The 23353-nt window shown below is 44.3% G+C and overlaps 1 protein-coding gene across 4 annotated transcripts in view; it reads left to right on the top strand.

Moving 5' to 3' along the window:
- CPLX1 (complexin 1) overlaps positions 1 to 23353 on the top strand; it is a 126599-nt gene that overhangs the window by 55026 nt on the left and 48220 nt on the right. For 3 of the 4 annotated variants that reach the window (XM_075021655.1, XM_075021656.1, XM_075021657.1), the window contains exon 3: positions 22183 to 22358. In XM_075021655.1, coding sequence (XP_074877756.1) covers positions 22183 to 22358 — 176 coding nt within the window. Of the gene's footprint in view, positions 1 to 16831; positions 16931 to 22182; positions 22359 to 23353 lie in introns of those variants that run through there. The other variant, XM_075021658.1, reaches the window with a different exon arrangement.

Below are 23353 nucleotides of genomic sequence, written 5' to 3'. Positions count from 1 at the left end.
CAGTCTCTGTTAGCTTTTCTTTAAAACAACAGGGAGATTCCAGTCAGCAGGATTGTCTGACAGGCTGATCTTGTCTGGGCTTCCTGGATAGGCTCATCATAGTCATCAGTCAGAAACCATAGGGTAGACTGTCATTTTCCAAGACAACAGAGAAGGTATGGAGTCTGTCACCAGCATGAATTTAGGAAATCTATTAGAGCACCAGAGATTTGCACACTTAGCAAGGTTTTTTTGATTCAGCTGTTCTTTCTGTGCCAAAGTGAATAATTTCTGTGAAGCAGGGAAAGGGGACTGACACAGTCATAAATCCCAGGCAAATAAATACTGTGGCAAGCAGACCTGCTTTCAAGTTCTTCTTTCTGTTGGAACTACAAGCTGCATATGACTAATGCCAGGATGCTGCAGTGCAGGTGGGCTCATGTAAACAAGATGTCTAGGTCAATTCTCCATCAGTAGATATCCAGCCAACAAGTCTAGAGGAGAATTCCCCTCCTAAAGTAGATGCTTCCACTTGGCCAGAAGAATCTCATCCCAAGCTCTGTGACTATCTGGAGTAGATCTCCATGGACTAGGAAGGGAACCTGGGCAGCTGGCTTGTGGCATCTGGTTAGCAGAGGTTATTTATAGCTGCACCCTAGCTGGGTCATAGGGTTCAGGAGGACAAGACGAGCCTTTGCCAGGGTTTATGGATCAGGACAGGAACGGAAGCCACTACGTTTATGGTATAGAGGAAGTTGTCCCTGCTTTTTGTTTGTGGGGTTGCATGGAGTGTCCCCCTGAGAATGGGACTGCACCCTTCCAGGTGTAGTTACAGAGATGTGGCTCAAAAATGCCTGCCTCCAGAGAGTTTACAATGCAGACAGTGAAGATGAACAAAATTCCTGAGAAGGAGACATGGGGGTACCTCCCAAGTTGCATACAGCAGCTCTGGAACAGAGGAGGCAACAGAACATCCTGTTATCGTAATCTCTGTTAATTCCGTTAATCTTAAACTGTCTCTTAATCCCTTACCCAGTCATAAAAGGCACCATCATTTCTTTTAGGGGAAAGAGTTGTACAATAGTTTAAAAGAACAGTTCACACAGTAAATGACTTGTTATTTTGGTGTAATGCAGCTGAAACCATTACTAATACAATGCATCTGAAGGCAAGCAGAGTGTTTTTTAACTAGGATTGCACACACTTTGCAGCATAAGTAAAGGTCTGTGGCCTTCCAGGTATCACGGCTGTCGTGGTTTAATCCCAGCCAGCAACTAAGCGCCACGCAGCCGCTCACTCACTCCCCCCCATCCAGTGGGATGGGGGAGAAAATCAGGAAAAAGAAGTAAAACTGGTGGGTTGAGATAAGAACGGTTTAATAGAACAGAAAAGAAGAAACTAATAATGGTAATGATGACACTAATAAAATGCCAACAGTAGTAATAAAAGGATTGGAATGTACAAATGATGCGCAGGGCAATTGCTCACCACCCGCCGACCAACACCCAGCTAGACCCCGAGCTGTGATTCCCTGCCCCCGCTTCCCAGTTCCTATACTAGATGTGACGTCACATGGTATGGAATACACCGTTGGCCAGTTTGGGTCAGGTGCCCTGGCTGTGTCCTGTGCCAACTTCTTGTGCCCCTCCAGCTTTCTCGCTGGCTGGGCATGAGAAGCTGAAAAATCCTTGACTATAGTCTAAACACTACTGAGCAACAACTGAAAACATCAGTGTTATCAACGTTCTTCGCATACTGAACTCAAAACATAGCACTGTACCAGCTACTAGGAAGACAGTTAACTCTATCCCAGCTGAAACCAGGACAACGCCGTAATGTATCTCGAAAAGAGCACTCAGGTTTGCAGTCTTCAGCTGGCAGCTCAGTCTGGTATATCAGGATCACTTCCCATCATGTCTGCATCGTTTTCATTTCTGTTCCTGTGGAAGCTGCCTGTACCCAGCAGGGGTGCAGTTGTTGAATATCCTCTTAGTGCTGGGTGCTGAAAGCTGATGATTGCTTTCGTTTCCAGTTTTTTTGATTTTTCCTCCTGCTGCCCTGTAGCAGGATGTAACTGGCAGGAGTTAGGTAAAAGGCGGCTCAGGAACCTGCCTGCTGTGTGTGTTGATCTCAGGGATAAAGATACCTCCTGCTGGCCCCTCATTGTACAGCTGCAGGACCTTGAAGGCTCATGATCTGGTGCCCTTCAGCAGTGGATACAGGCATCAGTGTGGGATGGGGAAGGGAGAATCTTCCTTCAAGATACCTGTTTGTAAAAGTGACTGCGTAAAGTATGTGGGACTGAAAGCCTAACTTTTACCTGTGGAGGGATCTGGGCCAGTAAGGTGATAAATTCAGTTTATCTGATGGTGTGTCCCCAACCCAAGGCATCTTTTTGCGGTAGGCTGACCCAGACACATCATTGGCTCTGCTCACCCTGGGCTTTGCATGTGCATCATCACATGTTCCCTTGTATGACAAGGTTGGAGTTACAGGTGTGCTACTTCAAGACATATGCACACCGAAGTAAAGCCTTTTGTAACAACACTAGAATATAAATTATTGCACAAAAACTACTCTTTGAGCCAGTTTTCTGGTCTCATCTTCAATAGGACCTGCTTAGGTGAGCTCACCACTTTTCCAGACAGTCAATTTGCAATCAACAGGAGTATTACTTTTACCAGTGACTGAAGTAATCAGCCTTTCCTAAAGGACTCTCTGTCTACAAAGACAATGGTAGAAGTCCTTCATTGTGGTTTGAGTATTGTAGAATGATGCACTCAGATGAAAAGGTTACCAATCATCTCCTGCAGAATGTGAGGTGTATATGTGTGGAACTGAGATTTCTTTCTGCTGCAAAACCTTACCCCCAGGTCAGAGGTAGATGGTTACCTTCCCACAGCTTCTGTCTTCCCACATTTGTGTTGTGCATTCATCTCAATCATCTCATCATGTACCATCATCTTGTAGTTCCCAACATGAAATGGTGTCATCTTATGATATTAATAGCTGTTTGGCATACAATACACATATATATCAGAAAATAATTGTTCATACTGCCTTGTAGGCTTCATGAGACGTCACAGAGCAGAAAGAGAATGAATGAAAGTCCATCAAGGAATATAAACTATTTCAACTAGGAATTGCACTTATTTTTTACAGCAGAGGAGGTTTACAAGCCAATGAATCAACTGAAGTGAACATTTCACTGCTCAGAGATATTAAGTATACTAAATCAAATGTGCATGGCACAATAAGAGGTAAGAAGAACACTGAGTCTGATGCATACAAATGAGATGCCACTGACAGGCCATCAATAGTGTTTGACATCTTTCACAAATTGATTATAAAATGTAGTTCCTTCTTCAACGTGGAAAAAGCCCTATTGGGTCATTCTGAATAACAGGTACGTGGTAGCCTAGTGGCTGTTTCTAGTTTGTCATGAAATGGAAATTGTGATTGGCTATTAAAAAACCCGAACAAAACTAAAACCAAACAACGCTAAATGCGGGGTCTTGCACTTCGATCACAACAGCCCCAGGTAATGCTACAGGCTTAGGGAAGAGTGGTGGAAAAGGACCTGGGGGTGTTGGTCCACAGCCAACTGAATATGAGCCAGCAGTGTGCCCAGGTGGTCAAGAAGGCCAATAGCATCCTTGTATCAGAAATAGTGTGGCCAGCAGGACTAGGGAATTGTCGCTTTGTACTCAGCACTCGTGAGGCTGCATCTCAAATACTGTGTTCAGTTTTGGGCCCCTCACTACAAGAAAGACATGGAGGTGCTAGAGTGCATCCAAAGAAGGGCAACAAAGCTGGGGAAGGGTCTAGAGAACAAATCTTATGAGGAACAGCTGACGGAACTGGGGTTGTTTAGCCTGTCCCCAGGCTGAGGGGAGACCTTACCGCTCTCTACAGCTACCTGAAAGGAGGTTGTAGCGAGGTGGGTGTCAGTCTCTTCTCCCAAGTAACAAGCAATAGGTCAAGAGGAAGTGGCCTCAAGTTGCACCAGTGGAGGTTGAGATTGGATATTAGGAAAAATTTCTTCACCAGAAGGGTTATCAAGCGTTGGAACAGGGTGCCCAGGGAGGTGGTTGAGTCACCATCCCTGGAGGTATTAAAAAAAAAAATGTGTAAATGTGGCACTTACTTAGGGACATGGTTTTGTGGTGGACTTGGCAATGTTAGGTTTACATTTAGACTTGATGATCTTAAAGGTCTTTTCCAACTGTCGTGGTTTCAGCCCAGCCAGTAACAAAGGACCACGCAGCCACTCGCTCACTCCTCCTGCCCCCTTCCGGTGGGATGGGGAGGAGACAGAGGAGAGAAAAGAAAAAAACCTGGAACCTCGAGGGTTGAGATAAAGGCAGTTTACTGGGACAACACAAAAAAAAAAGGTTACAACAACAACAACAGTACTAATGAAAGAGTATACAAAAAGACTGATGCACAGTGCAACTGCTCACCACCTGGAACCCGACGCTCCGCCACTTCCCCCACTGAAAGTTGAGAGAGCTCCCCCCGGCCTGCTCCCCATTTATATACTGAGCATGATGTCACATGGTATGGAATAGCTCCTTGGCTAGTTCAGGTCAGCTGCCCCAGCTATGCTCCCCCCCACCTCCCAGGTTCCTATAAAAAATTAACTCTATCCCTGCTGAACCCAGGACATTATCCACCCCTTATTCTATACCATCTACATCATGCCCAGATCTTACATCTTCCAATCAACCACTACCACTTTCCTTGTCTTATATATATATATATATATATATACTCGTATATGGACACCCCCCCCCCGAAACAGTGTTCCCTTAGTCAATGGGCTATCCCTCCAATGTGTCCATCAATTTTATTTAGTCAATGACTTTGGGGATCCATCTGTTGTAACAGTTCTTCAGGATAATAGAGATGGTGTGAGGTGTTAGGTTGTTGTATGGTGCCTCTGGAACTTGTGGCTGGTACATTTGGTGCAACCCACACCCTTGGCCTGCAGGTCGAAGATGTTGATCTTGAGCAAATTGCTAGGCACCAGTTCAAGTTCTATCACTATTGTACTTGGCTCTGTTTCAAAGTCCATCCTTCAGTCATTTGGGTAATTCTTACACCAATACCCTTCATATGGCATATAAACACTATAGATACAATGACATACATTGGCAGGTTATTTAGCATTTAAATATCATACAGCCTAATTCACTGGCTATTCTCTCCCAAAATCAAATCTCCCTGAGGTACACATGGAACTTCCCCATCCTTCTGCATCACCCACTAAGTGTACCCAGGTCCCTGAGCAAAAACAACCCCTTGGATGGGTTTGTCTCTGCTTGAGGGAGGACTAACCCAGACTGTCTTTCCTAACATACTCCTCATGCGCACTACAGGGACTTTATCCCCTTCTATAGTATGTGGAAGTCTTGGTTGGGTGGGCCAGCCCTATTAGTGGATCCTCTAGTATTAACTAACCAGGCGGCTTTTGTTAAATGTGTATCCCAGTGTTTGAAAGTTCCACCGCCCATTGCTCTCAATGTAGTTTTCAGCAGTCCATTGTATCGTTCGATTTTTCTGGAGGCCGGTGTGTGATAAGGGATGTGATATACCCACTCAATGCCATGCTCTTTGGCCCAGGTGTCTATGAGGTTGTTTCGGAAATGAGTCTTGTTGTCCGACTCAATTCTTTCTGGGGTGCCATGTCGCCACAAGACCTGCTTCTCAAGGCCCAGGATAGTGTTCTGGGCAGTGGCAAGGGATACAGGATATGTTTCCAGCCATCCAGTGGTTGCTTCCACCATTGTAAGCACATGGCACTTGCCTTGGCGTGTTCGTGGGAGTGTGATATAGTCAATCTGCCAGGCCTCCCACTGTTTATTTCAGCCATTGCCCTCCATACGACAGGGGCTTTAACCGCTTGGCTTGCTTAATTGCAGCACATGTTTCACATTCATGGATAACCTGTGCGATAGTGTCCATGGTCAAGTCCACCCCTCGATCATGAGCCCATCTATATGTTGCATCTCTTCCCTGATGGCCTGAGGTATCGTGGGCCCATTGAGCCATAAATAGTTCACCCCTAGGTTGCCAGTCCTGGTCCACCTGAGCCACTTCAATCTTGGCGGCCTGATCCACCTGTTGGTTGTTTCGATGTTCTTCAGTGGCCCGACCCTTGAGTACGTGAGCATCTACTTGACATACTTTTACCACTAGCTTCTCTATCCAAACAGCAATATCTTGCCACAGTGCGGCAGCCCAGATGGGTTTACCTCTGCGCTGCCAGTTGCTCTTCTTCCATTGCTGTAACCACCCCCATAGGGCATTTGCCACCATCCATGAGTCAGTATAGAGATAGAGCACTGGACATTTCTCTCTTTCAGCAGTGTCTAACGCTAGCTGGATGGCTTTCACCTCTGCAAACTGACTCGATTCACTTTCTCCTTCAGCAGTTTCTGCGACTAGTCGTGTAGGACTCCATATAGCAGCCTTCCACCTCCAATGTTTTCCCACAATGCGACAGGATCCGTCAGTGAACAGGGCATATTGCCTCTCATTTTCTGGCAGTTTATTATACAGCGGGGCCTCTTCAGCCCGTGTCACCTCCTCCTCTGGCGACATTCCAAAATCTTTGCCTTCTGGCCAGTCTGTGATCACTTCCAAAAATTCCTGGGCGACTGGGGTTTCCTATGTGAGCTCGTTGTGTGATCAGTGCAATCCACTTACTCCATGTGGCATCAGTCGCGTGATGTGTAGAGGAAACTTTCCCTTTGAACATCCAGCCCAGCACTGGCAGTCGGGGTGCTAAGAAGAGCTGTGTTTCAGTACCAACCACTTCTGAAGCAGCTCGAACTCCTTCATATGCTGCCAATATCTCTTTTTCAGTTGGAGTATAGCAAGCCTCGGATCCTCTGTATCCCCGACTCCAAAACCCCAGGGGTCGGCCTCGGGTCTCCCCAGGTGCTTTCTGCCAGAGGCTCCAGGTAGGGCCATTCTCTCCAGCTGCAGTGTAGAGCACATTTTTAACATCTTCTCCTGCCCAGACTGGCCCAAGAGCTACTGCATGAACAATCTCCCGCTTAATTTGTTCAAAGGCTTGTCGTTGCTCAGGCCCCCATTTAAAATCATTCTTCTTCCAGGTAACTTGGTAGAGAGGACTTACAATCAGACTGTAATTTGGAATATGCATTCTCCAAAAACCCACAAAACTTAAGAAAGCCTGTGTTTCCTTTTTATTAGTCGGTGGAGACATAGGTGCTATTTTGTTGATCACATCCATAGGGATCTGACAACACCCGTCTTGCCATTTTACTCCTAAGAACTGGATGTCCTGTGCAGGTTCTTTGACCTTACTTTCTTTTATGGCAAAACCAGCCTTCAAAAGGATTTGGATTATTTTCTTCCCTTTCTCAAAAACTTCTTCTGCCGTGTTGCCCTATACGATGATGTCATCAATGTATTGCAGGTGCTCTGGAGCTTCACCTTTTTCCAGTGCAGCCTGGATCAGTCCATGGCAAATGGTGGGGCTGTGTTTCCACCCCTGGGGCAGTCGATTCCAGGTGTACTGGATGCCCCTCCAAGTGAAAGCAAACTGTGGCCTGCACTCCACTGCCAAAGGAATGGAGAAAAATGCATTAGCAATGTCAATTGTGGCATACCACTTAGCTGCCTTTGATTCCAGTTCATATTGAAGCTCTAACATATCTGGCACAGCAGCACTCAGTGGTGGCATGACTTCATTCAGCCCACGATAATCTACTGTTAGTCTCCATTCCCCATTAGATTTCCTCACGGGCCATATGGGACTATTAAAGGGTGAACGAGTCTTGCTGATCACTCCTTGGCTCTCCAATTGGCAAATCAGCTTATGGATGGGGATCAGGGAGTCTTGGTTGGTGCAATATTGCCGCCGGTGCACCGTCGTGGTAGCAATTGGCACCTGTTGTTCTTCAACCTTCAGCAACCCCACAACTGAGGGGTCTTGGGAGAGACCAGGCAGGGTAGACAGCTGTTCAATCTCCTCCATCTCCAATGCAGCTATACCAAAGGCCCAACAGTACCCTTTTGGGTCCTTGAAATATCCCCTCCTGAGATAATGTCTACCAAGGATGCACGGGGCCTCTGGGCCAGTCACAATGGGGTGTTTATGCCACTCATTCCCGGTTAGACTCATTTCAGCTTCCAATATAGTTAGCTCTTGGGATCCCCCTGTCACACCAGAGATACAGATGGGTTCTGCCCCTTTATAACTTGATGGCATTAGGGTGCATTGTGCACCAGTGTCTACTAGAGCCTTATATTCCTGTGGGTCTGATGTGCCAGGCCATCGAATCCACACTGTCCAGTAGACTCGGTTGTCCCTCTCCTCCACCTGGCTGGAGGCAGGGCTCCTCTTATCCTGGTTAGAATATCAATTACTCACTTTTCCCTTCAAGAGGATCAGAAATGAGATCAGCCCATCTACTGTGTCCAGGGGACTGCTCACGGAAAACTGGAGCAGCAGTTTTCCAAGAAGAATCCTCTTTTCTGATTGCTTTTTCTTGCAACTCCCGTACCCGTGCATGCAGGACTGAGGTAGGTTCTGCATCCCACTTCCTCATGTCCTCTCCATGGTCATGCAGATAAAACCACAGGTTAGGTCATCATGTGTACTTTCTCTCTCCTCTCTCTTGGGCAGAGGAATACTTACTCCCAATAGCTTCGATGCGGGCCTGTACAGGTGAGGAGGAGGACATATCCACTTTGAATTGCTGGAACTCTCGGGACAATTCCTCTACAGCCGAGACACAGGCCCGTAGGGAGGAAAAGAGAATTCCTTCATATTGCCGGAGTTGGACAGCCAATTCATCCACCGTTTGTCCATAGCCTTCTTTCCAGGACATTACTGCCAATGAGTTGGCATAGGTTGGTGGTGCACTTTGTAGAAACTTCCGCCACATCGGTTGTGTGCATTGGACTTCATCTGGATCTGTGGGTGACTGCACATTTTCTGGATCATTATAAATCACCTCCAGCACGGCTAATTCCCGCAGGTACTGGATACGTCTCTCCATGGAGGTCCGCTTACCTTGGTGACATGTAACTTCATCCCTGAAGGGGTATCTTTCCTTTACACCTAACAGAAGTCGCCTCCAGAGGCTGAGGACTTGTGTTTTTCTCCCAATTGCCTTGTCGATGCCCCCTTCCCTAGACAGAGATCCCAACTGCTTGGCTTCCTTACCCTCTAATTCCACACTACTAGCCCCACTATCCCAGCAGCGGAGCAGCCAGGTAACAATGTGCTCACCTGGGTGGCAGCTAAAATCTTTTCGCATGTCACGCAACTCACTCAGGGATAGAGATCGGGTAATTATTTCAGGTTCTGCCTCTTCCTCCTGTTCTCGCGATGACCCTGGTTCACTTTCATCTCTCACTAAGCGAACTGATTTCTTTGTGTGTTTCTTTTTCTGTACAGGGGCGACTGATACTGGCACAGGTTGGTTCTCTGGTTTAGCTGCAGTATCTGTCACCGGGGTTGGGGTAGCCATGCTGTCTGTTGTCGGGGCTGGGGTAGCCATGGTGCCTGTTGCCTTGTTTTCCATCTTTTAACCTTTTTCCCCCTGAGGGTGCTGCATAATGTCAAGCAGTGTTTGGTAGATACTGGCCAGGGCCCAGCACAGTGCAGTGAGTTGTACGTCTTTGGAATAGCCACAGCATTTTTTCTTTCAAATATTCTACCTACTTCATGAGGGTTCTGTAGTTGTTCGGGAGTGAACTTCCAAGCCACTGGAGGTGAGAAGTTCTCTAGTTACCTGCCCATATCCTCCCACACGCCGTGCCACCCATGAATATCCAGCTTTGGGGCAGATCTCTGGGTGGTACTCTTAAAGAGCCTTTTGTAGCCCTAAACGAGACCTGAAACATATTCAGGAGGCATAGCACTAACAGCACACTGGCTTGCGCATCCCAAGGATATTAAAAATTCTCAAAAGCTGTTGCAATTAGTCGGAAGGAGAAAAGGGAGGCGAACGGACGGGGGGAAGTATCCCCCCACAACTTCCTCATGGATCGGGTGTAATTACCAATAAAATCCGATAGAAGGTGCCCGAAGTATGGAAATGATATCACTGCCTCATACAGATACCAGCTTAACCTCATGACCAGTGATGTAATCATTTCACAAATCGACATTGCCCAGTACAGCAAAATGATAATCCCAATCACTCTCCCAGAGGTGAGAAACTTAACTACAGGCAATACATAGAGCATATAAGAACTTACAAAACGCCACCATGTAAACAAATGAATCAACATTGTGACTAACATCTATTTATCTAGTATAAGAAATGCGTATGACAAATTTGTTTCAAACACGCTCCGGCCAGATCTGTCGTTATCTCAACCCTTCGTGCCCCACGTTGGGCGCCAAAAAGGACTGTCGTGGTTTCAGCCCAGCCGGTAACAAAGGACCACGCAGCCACTCGCTCACTCCTGCCGCTCCCCTCCTGTGGGATGGGGGGAAGACGGAGGAGAGAAAAGAAAAAAAAAAACAAAACAAAACCTGGAACCTAGAGGGTTGAGATAAAGGCAGTTTACTAGAACAACACAAAAAAATTACAACAACAACGATGGTACTAATGAACGAGTATACAAAACGAGTGATGCACAGTGCAACTGCTCACCACCCGGGACCTGACGCTCCATCACTTCCCTCACCGACAGTCGAGCCCACCCCCCGGCCCGCTCCCCATTTATATACTGAGCATGATGTCACATGGTATGGAATAGCTCCTTGGCTAGTTCAGGTCAGCTGCCCCGGCTATGCCCCCCCCCCTCCCCGCCCAGGTTCCTGTAAAAAATTAACTCTATCCCAACTGAACCCAGGACACCAACCTACCTAAACGATTCTATGATTCTATGAAAAAGAAGAGAGAGCCCCATATGTCCACATAGTATCACTGTGGGTCTGAGGTCAGATCAGATGAAAGTCACCTGAAAATGATTTCTCCACATACGTTGTGCAAGCAACTTTATTATTTTATTTAAATCAGAATGAAAAGGACTTATTACCAGTGCAGAGGAATAAATCATAAAGTAACTGAAGAATTCACTTAAATATATGAATTGATAGTTGTAAGATAGAAAGAGAAGATAGAATAGGGACTTATAACATCCATTTGTTGCACAAATACCATTGAGGTTAGATGTTGGTGTGTGTGCAAGTACCTTACTGCTTTCCACAGCTAGAGAGAAACTGTCACTGTGCAAAGATGGAGACTTCGCAGAAGAAAAAACATAGACTAAGAATTTAGCCAAAAAAACTATGCTGATGGGGCTGGCAGGGTCTTGCTCTAAAAAGAATACTTTCTGTTGTCTGCCAAAGGAGACTCTCCAGCAGATTGTAAAGTAGGAAAATCATTATGTTCTGTTAACATGGCTATCTACCTCATTCAGTTTTGGATTTCAGTACCCATCTGCAGAGTGAAACATTGCTCTTGCACATGTTATAACCTACTGCTATCTCAGAAAAATGTAGGAAAAATCATTCCTGGAAAGTTCTATGTGCCTCCACATGGATTTGTACCAAGTTAAAAAAGGCTGTTCAATATGAGTCTTTAAAGTCTGCCTTGGGGTGTGTAAGGGAAATGAAACATTACCATAGTGGTGAGAAGAGGCATTTGTCTCCAAATAGCTGGAATTCCAAATACCTCCAAGTATCCTTAAATATTTCAAGCACCTTTACACAGAGTTTGCTCAACTTACCAGCTTGTTTCACAAGAGGAAGACCTCTGAGCAGTGCAGTTTGTCTGGCTGGATACAGAGGGAGAGAGAGAAAGACTGAATTAAAATACCACGCACAGAGAAAGCTGAGTCTGGAGGGGGGTAAATGGCTGAAGCAAAGGTTCCCAGGGACAGTAAAATAAAGGCTTCTCTGTCTAAGCATGGACAGTCAGAGAAAATGCCTACTTGTTCAGGACCTTTTTCTGAAGAAGGCACAGGGAATGGGAAGGTTTGAGAGTTTTTGGTGTTATACCATGAACACAGACAAAGGTGTGGTAAAAAAATCCCAGGACTCCCAAAATCCAAGAAGGAAAGCTGGACAATAGATATTGTGCTGATGATCATCCTAATGTCTTGATCACCTAGTGTCTTGTCACAGTGCTGATTCTGTGAATAACTTCTTACTATTACCTCTATCTGTTTGTCTTGGTACCCATTACATGGGACGGGTCTCAGTGAAGCTTTTCTTCTAGGTGTTGGATATCCTCAGACCATATTTTTTCCAGTTAGCTGATGGTAGGGAATATTTTAGATCCCAGCATGAGCACTCAGAGAACAGAAAGGACTGTTGAACAAGTCAGTGACTTCCACATTCCATTGAGAAATGAGAATTGCTACAAATGCTGAGAACATAACAAGCCAACCAGCAACCTGGAAAATAGAAATGGAGGAAAAATGGAAGGACTAAAAGCAGACCAAGTCTGTATTGCAGTGTGATGAGCACTTCAGTGGCCAGCTAGCTGTTGGCCACAGCCTTATTCACTGTTTTGCCTTCAAGTCTACAGTCCTTTGATAGCAGGTCAGACAAAGGGCTGGCAGGAATAACATAAGGCTGATGCCTGGGGCAAGGGATAGTCTGGACTGGTGTCTTGCATTCTCATTTATTTGGAAGGTAATCTCACCACTTTGGGGGGGGGGAGAACAGAACAGAACAAAACAAAACAAATCCATACCTTCCTGTGCAGCTTTTTCTCAATAGTGTTCATTTATAAAAAAGTAAACTGAAGCTTAGTGTTCCTTTTCTACTCCTTCCTCATGCCCATTTGTGTTCTGCCACTATATAACTTGCACAGTGCCCATGATCCATGGCCCCCCACTTGATATGTTCAGTTGGACCTCACTAGGATCCTTCCAATATTATTTTTCTGTGATATCTCAGAAAACTTAATGCTGAAATGGATAGGCATCTCACTGACCTGGAAATAAGCCTAAAACCATAGATTGGCCCAGGGAGCAGTAATGCATATAAACATGCCCCTTCTCAGTTGTGTAAGACTCTTGTGCCGAGTGGACCTGGAAAAGTAAACAGAGAAAGAATTCCATGTCCGCTCTGAGCTTTCAATTTCATCAGAATTTCTTCATTTAATACAATGTTAATGATCCTTATCAGAGATCCCCACTGTACCAAAAAGACCAGAAAATGGCATTTTCAGAGATACTATGATTCTTAAAGTGAGCTCCTCAGGTAAACTTGGCATCAGTTCTTTGTTTATGAAAGAAGAATCACTAATGCTTTTCAGTAGGTGTATTATAGTTACTTAATAAATTGTGATGGTTCCTTTGGAACTCTTCAGTACTGATGTATAAACACAGTATTTTGTTCATGCAGGTACCACTTTGGAATATCATGCGATGCCCTCCTGAAAAGCTGTTACATTTTTACTGAAACTTCAACAGAAGGAAGTCAGGGGTTTTTTTTTGCTGAAAGGATTGGTGTGGCATTTACTTTTCTGATGGAAAACAGTAACCTGGTGGCTAATAAAACTGCAGAAGGAACAGACCCTTCTCCTTTATCTCCCATTTGAAGGAGTAGGAGGCAGATAGTAGAGGCATCTTTGTTCTTATCACTGAAGAAATGTGCAAACATGCAGGAAAATGACTTTCTGCAGCAAGCATGGAGCTGTACTCTTTTGTTGCCAAAACATTTCTGAAAGCATTGTTTTGCTCTGCTCCTAAATGGATGAAGAGCAGAGGCAGGACTACTTTTTGTACTTGCAAAGAGCAACAGGTTAATGTGGACACAGGCAACAAAATCTTTCCTGGCTATTGTCTTATTGTATTGATATGAGGAAGATTTTTGTTTCCAAAACAGGTGTGATGGCCTGGACCTGGATCCCTGTGTGCCAGGCCCCTCTCTGCCCTTCTGCTTTTAATCAATGGGACAGAAAGACCAGGCAAACAACCTGGTTGCCCCAGTGGTGTGGAAAAGTCAAAGACACTATTCTGACCAGCTGACAGTATGTACTGGTTCTTTGTGGATGAGTTCTTTAGATGTCATCCTTGACAAGAAAAAACCTGTCCATGCAATTAAGGGTTCTTGAACTGGCCCTAGTCTGAATACAGTGATTCTGGATTACATAGTTTGTAACCTTTTTTGCTCATGTGAACTCCAATAACTCTCTTTTGGGTTGCTTCTGCGTGGAAACAGGCATCACCTGGTGGAAGCTGACTCAAAAAAAGTAAGAAATCAGGAACTGCCTTACACTGTGCATCTTTGCAGAACACAAAGTCTTGGAGTGATACTGGCATCTAGGTTCATTTCTGCTTTACTGATGGGAAGACTGAAGGAAGGAGATGCAGCAACACATGTCCAAAAAGCTCACAATATACAGACCATAAGTCATGGAAGAGAACCCAGAAGGGAGCACAGGAAATCTTACTAGGCAGAGATCCTGAAGAGCTCAATTCGTACATTCTTTCCCAGTCTCATTTTCAAAGAAGAGTGAGACAAAAAACTACAGGAAAGTGCAAGTCAGCAAAACCATCTTGTAGTGTCAAGAACTCTCAGAGTAAAAGACAAAAATGAGGTTGTGCAGCCCATCCATCATTGACTGCTTTTTATTCCTTCCTGCTTGGCCCATCTGGTTTCCAGGAGTCCCAAGGCCATTGTTTTGTTTTCACCCAGTCCTAAGAGGGAAAATATACATTTCTGTTGGGTTTAAACAAAATTGCAGGAGTTATTTGTGTACAAGATAATGAACTATGAGTAGTAAGTTTAGGGCTGTTTCATTTTGGGGAGTCAGAAAAGCTCATGGATGATTCATTTGATTTTGCAAGGCATTGTAGAATGAAAGTGTGTTGCAGTAGCAATGAAAAAATCCAGACAACCTCTAGAGATCAGTGGGTTAGGTCTGGCTGTAGAATGCATATTCCTTACTTTCCATTTTATTTTGAGACTGAACTAGCTTCTTCATAAAATGCTGTTTAGTGATCATTCACCTATCACTTTGTCTTAGATGCAGGGGAGCTTGGTGATATGCTGGAAACACCTCTTTCTTCTTTGAGGGTGAAAGGAAGTGCCTTAAAATGGAAATGCTGTCCAAACATAACATGCTTGGGAGCCTGCTGTTTCTTTTCTACATTTTACGCTAGAAAGAAGTTACACTCACACACCTCCCCTCGCCTTCTGCTCCTGTAGGCTGTAGTTTTGGGGTTTTAACTCTATCTCTGACTAAGATATGTAGAGAAATCTGGATCTCAGCATGATGCTTAGCTGTCTGTTTACTAGATCAGAATAGGTGGAGATGCATCCTGCTGTGTAAGACACATAGGCCAAGGAGTCTACCTGAGGTATTGACATGACAAATAGGTACCTAAACTCACCAAAGGTGGGATTGTGCTTTACTTGAAGCTTGATGCAGCTTTCGACTCCATTTCCTGGGCTGTGATTCAGGGTCTGTAGGAAACCTCAATTTTAAGTGGTAGACAGAGGCAACTAAAGGTCACAGTGGGCTTCCATTTACTCTAACAGGAAGCCAGATATCCAGCACACATGGACGCATCTCTGAGCAGAAACTTGAATCTAGCCACCCCTGTCGGGAACTGGATTTCACCCTGGTGGTGAGAACTGCTCTCTCAGCCAGTCTACTTCATCCAGGTGTAATCAGCAGATGTAATGACTTTGCTGGAGGAAGGTAAACAGGTTGGAAATATAGCACCATATTTTGAGGGCGGGGGAACAGAGGAGCAGTTTGTATTTTGTCTAAAAGAATCTTACCTACTGGTGTGTATTTTGGCTGCAAGAGACAACGAAGCTTATGTCACAGCATCCAAGGGGAATAATTTGAAAGCATCTCTGTAAAATCTAAGGGATTTGGAGAAAAATACTTGGACAAGATCTGATTCTTTTAGATATGTTTGATATTGGGGAAAAATTTGCATATGAAATGTCTTTGTTCAGTGATGTCTTCATATAAATGCCAGCCTAGCTTTTCCTGACAAATTAATGATTAAGTATCTTGACTTCTGAACAGAGTAAGGAGTCCCATAATGATTGCTATAAGGCTTTTTTCTTAATGGCAAATTGCCACGCTTTCCTGTCGCGACAATCTAGGAGAAATGACGCATCGCCAGGGTCTTGCCCTGGGGAGAAACGGACCAGCACAGATACTGTGGATCAAGCGATTTCTCCATTTATTTGCTGCGTAACACTTGGTTATATACGATAGCCATGCGCAAGCCATCTACCGATTGGTTAACATGTGCTGTCCACGCGCCTAAAGCAATAGTTCGATTGGATAAGGTCTTCTGATCACGCGAATGATTCCTCCTGTCTTTGTCTTGCCTGGTGTCCTGCTTTCGGTCACGTAGGCCCATCTTGTTTAGCTTTTTGTGCTTATTTCATCAAACTTTGTAGCAACAGTTAGCCTTCGCTGCGTCCTTGAGGCCTGCTGCTTGCAGGTGCCTCTGGCTCAGATTGAACAGCCCCATCGTGTCTCTTATTCACTATGTGTCTATTTTTCTAATTATCCCACAGCAAATTAATCTTTTTCATGAGCCTTAAAATTGGAAAAGGTCTTCTTGTATACCAGATACAAGCTTTGTATTATGGCCTTGATAAAAAAGGTCTCTTTCCAGCTGATATCAACAGAACATTCTTAGTTCTGGTTCTGAAGTGGTGCTGCAAAAATGAGTGACCCATTCCTGCTCCAGGACAGTACTCTGTGAATAGCTCCAGATGTTTGGATGATGTGATAAAAATCATGCTGTGATTTAGAAACTTGGAGGCATCAGTTGTCCTGTCTGTTTGATCTAAATATAACTCAGCCACAAATAGTACTACCAAAAAAACACCTGCAAAATTGCCTCAGGGCATGTCTATTTCAGATGAACCTCTCACTGCTTCCTCAGACACACTGAGAGGGGGAACTTCTGCAAAATCCTCTGAGATCTAAGCACACACATATGCAGCCCTCTTGAAAGACAGGTATGGTGTGCTATTTGTCTGTGTCCTGCTTTCAGCTGGGATAGAGTTAACTGTCTTCCTAGTAGCTGGTGCAGTGCTATGTTTTGAGTTCAGTATGTGAAGAATGTTGATAACACTGATGTTTTCAGTTGTTGCTCAGTAGTGTTTAGACTATAGTCAAGGATTTTTCAGCTTCTCATGCCCAGCCAGGGCACCTGACCCAAACTGGCCAACGGTGTATTCCATACCATGTGACGTCCCATCTAGTTTAGGAACTGGGAAGGGGGGGGCAGGGAATCACCGCTCGGGGACTGGCGGGGTGTCAGTCGGCGGGTGGTGAGCAATTGCCCTGCGCATCATTTGTACATTTCAATCCTTTTATTACTACTGCTGTCATTTTATTAGTGTTATCATTATCATTATTAGTTTCTTCTTTTCTGTTCTATTAAACCATTCTTATCTCAACCCAGGAGTTTTACTTCTTTTTCCTGATATTCTCCCCCATCCCACTGGATGGTGGGGAGTGAGTGAGCGGCTGCGTGGTGCTTAGTTGCTGGCTGGGGTTAAACCACGACAGTCTGCAATATGAAATGAGATTTGTGCAAAAGAAATTCTTCTGATTTCACTTAATTACCTTACCTGAAGCAATGTTGTGTGCAAATTCCCATCACCCTTTGCTTAATTAAGAATGCCCAAGATGTTCCTATTAATCTCTTTCTCTGTAAATCATCCTTATCCTAATCCTGTTCCATATAGCTTTTGAAGCAACTAACTTTGCATGTCAATATTTAGGAGAATTTTTTTCTTTTCTTTTTTTTTTTTAACAAGTAACAAATTGAGCACTGCTCCTGCAAGTTGGTTCTGTGAGTTTGTGTTTTCTGTGTAAAAGCTGGATTGGTGTCAGTCAGCTATTGAAAGGTTAGCTCATAGAAGATGGTGCTCCTGTGGCAGAGGTCAGGCAGTTTAAGAATTTACTTTCCCTCAGTTCAGGTGCAGGATCTGTTTGGGTACGTGCTCTTCACCCCTTTCCTTGCAATATTAATTTCAGTCACTTTCAGTTGCCATTTAAACCACTTACTTGTGCGGTCTCACAGAGTCACAGAATATCTGAAGTTGGCAGGGATCCACAGGGGTTGTCTAGTCCAATCCCATTCTCAAACAGGGTGACCTACAGCAGGTTGCTCAGGGCTGTGACCTCTGAAGTTTTGAATTGCTCCACAGACGGAGACTCCATAGCCTCTTTCTGCAACACAATTTTTTTTTCTTATGTTTAAATGGGATTCTCTGTATTTTGGTTTGTATACATTATTTCTTCTCCTGTCACTGGGCACCAGTGAGAAGAGTCTGGCTCCCTCTTATTCATTCCCTTTCATCAGGTATTTACACACACTACTGAGACCCGCCCTGAACCTTCTCTTCTCCAGGCTAAACTGTCCCAGCTCTCTTAGCCTCTCAGTGTATAAGAATCTTCGACTCCCCTAATCATCTTCATGGCCCTTTGCTGGCTCACTACAGTAGCTCCATATGTCTTTTGTATGTGGGAGCCCAGAACTGGGCACATCACTCCAAATTTGGTCTTGCCAGGGCTGAGTAGAAGGGAAGGATCCCTCAACCTGCTGGCAACACTCCTCCTAATGCAGCCTAGGAGGCTGTTGACTTTCTTTGCTGCAAGGACACATTGCCGGCTCACGGTCAGCTTGCTGTCCACAATGACCCCAAGGCCTTTAATGCAAAACTGTTTTCCAGACAGCTGATGTGCTTTCCAGCTGTTTCACTGGGGAATGTTTCCCACATGTGCCCTAACAACTGAATTACTGTTTTTCAGATGACTGATGATAACTTAAACCAGCAAATCTCACATGAAAGTGTATCTGAGTGCACTCATAGTATTTGGCTTAATATCTGATTGCCTAGTTCTTTAGCCTATATAGATCAAGGGAATGACTATTAGTTTGGAATGCCTGCCATGCCACTTGTCTTCTAAACAAATGACCTCTGAGATGCTTTCCCTCATGGAAGTTTTTCATCCTTCTGGGGCAGGGCTGTTTATTATAGCCAGAAAAGTGACAGTTTGCGCATGTCCTGGAGCTTTAGCCATATCTGTGTTCTTCCTGTGGACTTGTCTAGAGATGTTGGAAATAATGTTGATTGAAGCTCCTTACTGATTAGTGATTATTTTGGCATTCTTTGTCTTCTCCTTATGGCAAGGTAGATGTTATGGTTGGCATGTGAAAGAAGTCAAAAAGACCCAGGCTTATCATGTGAACAGATTCAGTAAGTGTGTCCTTCCCCTCTGTTTTCTTGAAAGCTTCAAAAGTAGGCTTGAGTACGGAACTTCTGCTCTTTCCTTTTGCTTGTGCCTGTAACTGCAGCATCCCAGTTGCATGCAAATGAATTCTTTGGAGCCTCCACTGCTGAACTGCTCAAAACAGAAGCTGTTATCCAGGGAATGTTAACAACAAAGACTAAAGTTTAGGATGAAGAAAAAATGAGACAGAAAAAAAGCTTTTCTATACCAAAAGTAACGCAAAAGATTGGAGTTAAAATGTAGTGTAAAATTTTTCTTCTCCTAGTACATTTCCTTCCAATTAGTTAACAGTGATAGCACAGTCCAACATTCTGCACATTTAGAAGGTGACTTTGAAATCAGAGGTGAATTAAGAGAGTTTGTGAGGATCGTGAAACTACATTCTTTTTCTTGTAGATGTCCTGTGTTCTGAATAACTGCAAAATCAAATGCCTAAAGTATTCAAAATATTGGTCTTGTCTAAGAGGCAAAAGAAAGTCTGTGCAGTTTTATTCTTTACATGATGAGCTGAGCTGACTTTATAACTTAATGATAGCCTAGAAGCAGTGCTTAGAGGGAAAAAAATAATCTCTTACTGCTGCTGAATTCTGTTTCATAAGTAACTAGTGGAATACACTGTCTGGGTAGCTCTAAGTGGAGAGAAGCTAAAAAGAGATAAACTTGATAGATTATTGAACCAAAATCAGTTTGATCATCAGCAGAATTATTTGTTGAGGGGAATCCAGAAATTAAAGGTTTTACTGGCATTGGTCATCAGTGATTTTTATGCACAGTAAGGCTGCTTGGGGAGGTCTCTGCAATAGGGATTTGTGACCCAACTAATCTGCATCACCTTTCTACTTGCTATGAAATTGTAGCTTGCTTGCAATTTCAGTTAGCCTTCCTTGCAGCCCAGGAAAGAAATCATCAGATGGTCTGAGTCAATTTGCCCTCAAAATGCAAGAGTTCTTCTATTACTCTGACCCTGCAGAGGAGGATGCAAAATGAGAGTAGAGGAAGGCTGACAGTAGCTAGGGTCCATGAATAATCCAGCTGGGGTTTGTTTGCAGTCCCTGGGTGTCTTCCTCTTTTTATCCATAGGTTTCCCAACAGGATGGAAGTGTTGCTAGGAGACTTGTGGTTACCTAGCTAAATGGAGACAGCCATGTTTACAGTTATTATTACTCACCTGGAAAAAAAAGTCTGTAACAACCAGATCTTGTCAGGCTTAAAATTATCAGTTTCCCCATGCTTCTCTATTGGAGATGTAAAGGGGCCATTTCTCTGTCACACTTTGGGGGATAGGAGGGTTGCTTTTGTTTCAGGGCTGCTTTCAACTTAGGGCTCTGGGAAAACACGACCTGGAAAAGAAATGTAGAGGGGAAAAGCCACAGGATCTTCTCATGTCTCAACAAATTCCTTGGTAGTTGTTAGAGGCAGTAGTTAATCTGATAACTGTCATCTCTGGGACAATTCAGGAGGAATCATCTTGACAGGTTGCAGATGTTTCTCCCTGTAAGAACCAAGGTTCCACCATCACCATTCCAAAAACTGACATGGAAAACAAGAGCAAACACGGTCCTCAGCACTGTTGACACACTGAAGAGGTAATTTATAAGGGAGGAATAAGGGGTTGTAAAAACCTCTTCCCTTCACTTAGTCTCTAATAATGCCAACAAACAATTATTTGGAAGGACTTTGACAGTGTCTCCTTCCAGCCTAAGCCTCTGAAAAGGCCAGATAACTTTGTCTTATGCACAGCAAGAGATGTTAAGTGTGTATACACATACATGCAAGTGACTGTGTGTTACAACAAGGCTGTCTCAGATTAACTCGGTTAAGTCTCAGCCAGCAAGTAAGCCAATCTGGACCTGTCCTGACCCAGGAACAGAGGACAGTAACCAGCCACTTACAGTGTTCTTCCAGGGTGAAGGTGCCTTTTTTAGTAAATGATGCCAGCTGTTTTCCTGCTCCAGGCAAAGTCTAACACAACTCCCAAAGTATGTGTGTCTTCACTTCATCCATGTAACCAGGCTTGATCCTGCTGCAGCCCTCCAGTGCTCTGATGATGAAGTATCACTGTAAATGCCCTCCCCCTTTCCCCAGCACCCGCCTTCCTCCCCAGGTGGATGATTGCCAGTTATTTGATAATAAAAATGCCTCTGAAATACAGGCTAAATGCCTTTATGCAGCCCTGTGGGGGCAGAGGGGTATACAAGAAGCCTCCCCATTGGGATGGTTGTGCAAGAGCTTTGCACAATAACAAAGAGCTGGCTCAGAAGCACACAGGAGCTGAATTTGGGACCAATGTGCATGCAGGGGTAGAAAGAGGGCCAGGCAGAGCCAGGATCCCACCTACATACTAAGCATTAGAGGCAGTGTTGTCCAAGGGTAGCTAAGACACATGCAAAGACGCTGCTTCTTTCTGATCCATGGTAGGAGCCTAGAAATCATCAATAACTCCAAATGTTTACTAATGCTGTGTGCTCCTACCTGCCACAGGATATGTAATTTCTGGCAACAGTTAAGACTCTGATTACTCATCCCTGCAATCAAGATTTCAAATTCCTTTCCTAGACCTGGTGTCATTTCTTTCTGGAGGTATCACCTGCCTGTTACATTAAAGACCTTCCAAAATCAATCTTCAGTCATTTGACTGAGCTGATGGAATGAAAAAATCATGTGGATGGCAGCTTGCCCCCTTCAGGACTGCAAACCAATTGTGTTGCCATCATGCAAGTCTGCAGATGTAGTCTCTTCCTCTTACTGCCATGCTTCTCCCACCAGGTAATGCAGCTAATGAGGCTGGGTGCTTTGCCCACGTCCTGCCTCTGTGGGGAGTGTGCCTCCTCTTCAGTGGAAGGAGAAACCTTTTCAGATGCAGAGGGAGTAGAAGGAGGTCCTGAGTGTGGGGAAGGAGGGAGCTGGTGTCATGGTGGTTTTCCCACATTCTCACAGGACTGACTTTCTCTTGTGCTTTCTCTAGGGGCTACCAAAGACATGGGGAAGATGCTGGGCGGGGATGAGGAGAAAGACCCAGATGCTGCCAAGAAAGAAGAGGAACGACAGGAAGCCCTCAGGCAAGAAGAAGAAGAGAGGAAAGCCAAATATGCCAAGATGGAGGCTGAAAGAGAAGTTATGAGACAAGGGATTCGAGACAAGGTAGGAATCTAGCTTTCAGCGCACAATGGGTAACTCATAATGCTCAGTGGAGAACTACTGTTTTCAGCTGATTTGTGACCAGTTCCCTGAGCACCTGGGTAGAGCCACACTTTGCCACACTGAACTTTCTAAACTTGTGCACTGTCCTTTGAGCTCTGTCCCTGTTTAAATACACCTCCCACACAGAAAAGCCCTGCAAAGTTGAAATAGAGAGTGAAAATGAGGCAAGAAAAATGTGTATTTTTCTCATCACCTGTTAAATGCTCACATTATTTTAAATGTTAGAGGCTTCTCTGTCCCTATGGGGGTGCTTTCCAAGCTTGCATTCGTTGTTTGTGAAAAGTATCATACTTCAGTGTGTTTCTGAGAGATACAGTCCAAGTATCTTCTGTATTGCTTCCAAGGCTTTCTTTGTGTTGACAGGTGAAATGGGACAAATGTACTCTACTTTTCATATTTAGGCTTCCACTACTCACAGGGGATTAATCTGAAAGAAAGAGATTTTCATTTATCTGAGGGACTTAACCATTGGGAAGCACTCTCTTCTACTTAAGTTGGTTCTTGTAATGATACAATTTGGTGTGAGAAGGAAACAAATAATTGTGAGGATTCAGAATGAGATTGAAAAGAAATGTACAAAACAAACATTTACTAGAGAAATAAACTTAATTTAAGGTAGCTGAACCCATTGTTACCATACATGAACTTTTAGAGATTGATGTGTGGAGGGAGAAGGCAGTTTTGCTGCCTCACCCTCAAGACTGGGTCAAAATTGTCTCTTTAGAATAACTTAGCTTTACAGGAAGAGGTCCCGGAGCTTAGATAACTTGGAAAGAAATGTGGGTAAAGTTTGGAGGAGGCATTTCTGATGATGAAGGCCTGTGTGTTGACTTATATCACATGCCAAAAACCAATATAAAATACCTGTAGACAGAATGAGGAGGTGCTGCTCAGTATAAGAGATGTTCCCTGTGCAGTGCCTAGCTCTGTGCAGG

This window comes from Buteo buteo, chromosome Z, assembly GCF_964188355.1.
Source record: "Buteo buteo chromosome Z, bButBut1.hap1.1, whole genome shotgun sequence".
Classification (NCBI taxonomy): domain Eukaryota; kingdom Metazoa; phylum Chordata; class Aves; order Accipitriformes; family Accipitridae; genus Buteo; species Buteo buteo.
Note: the sequence above shows the minus strand (reverse complement) of the source record. Positions and strands in the feature narration are given on the sequence as shown.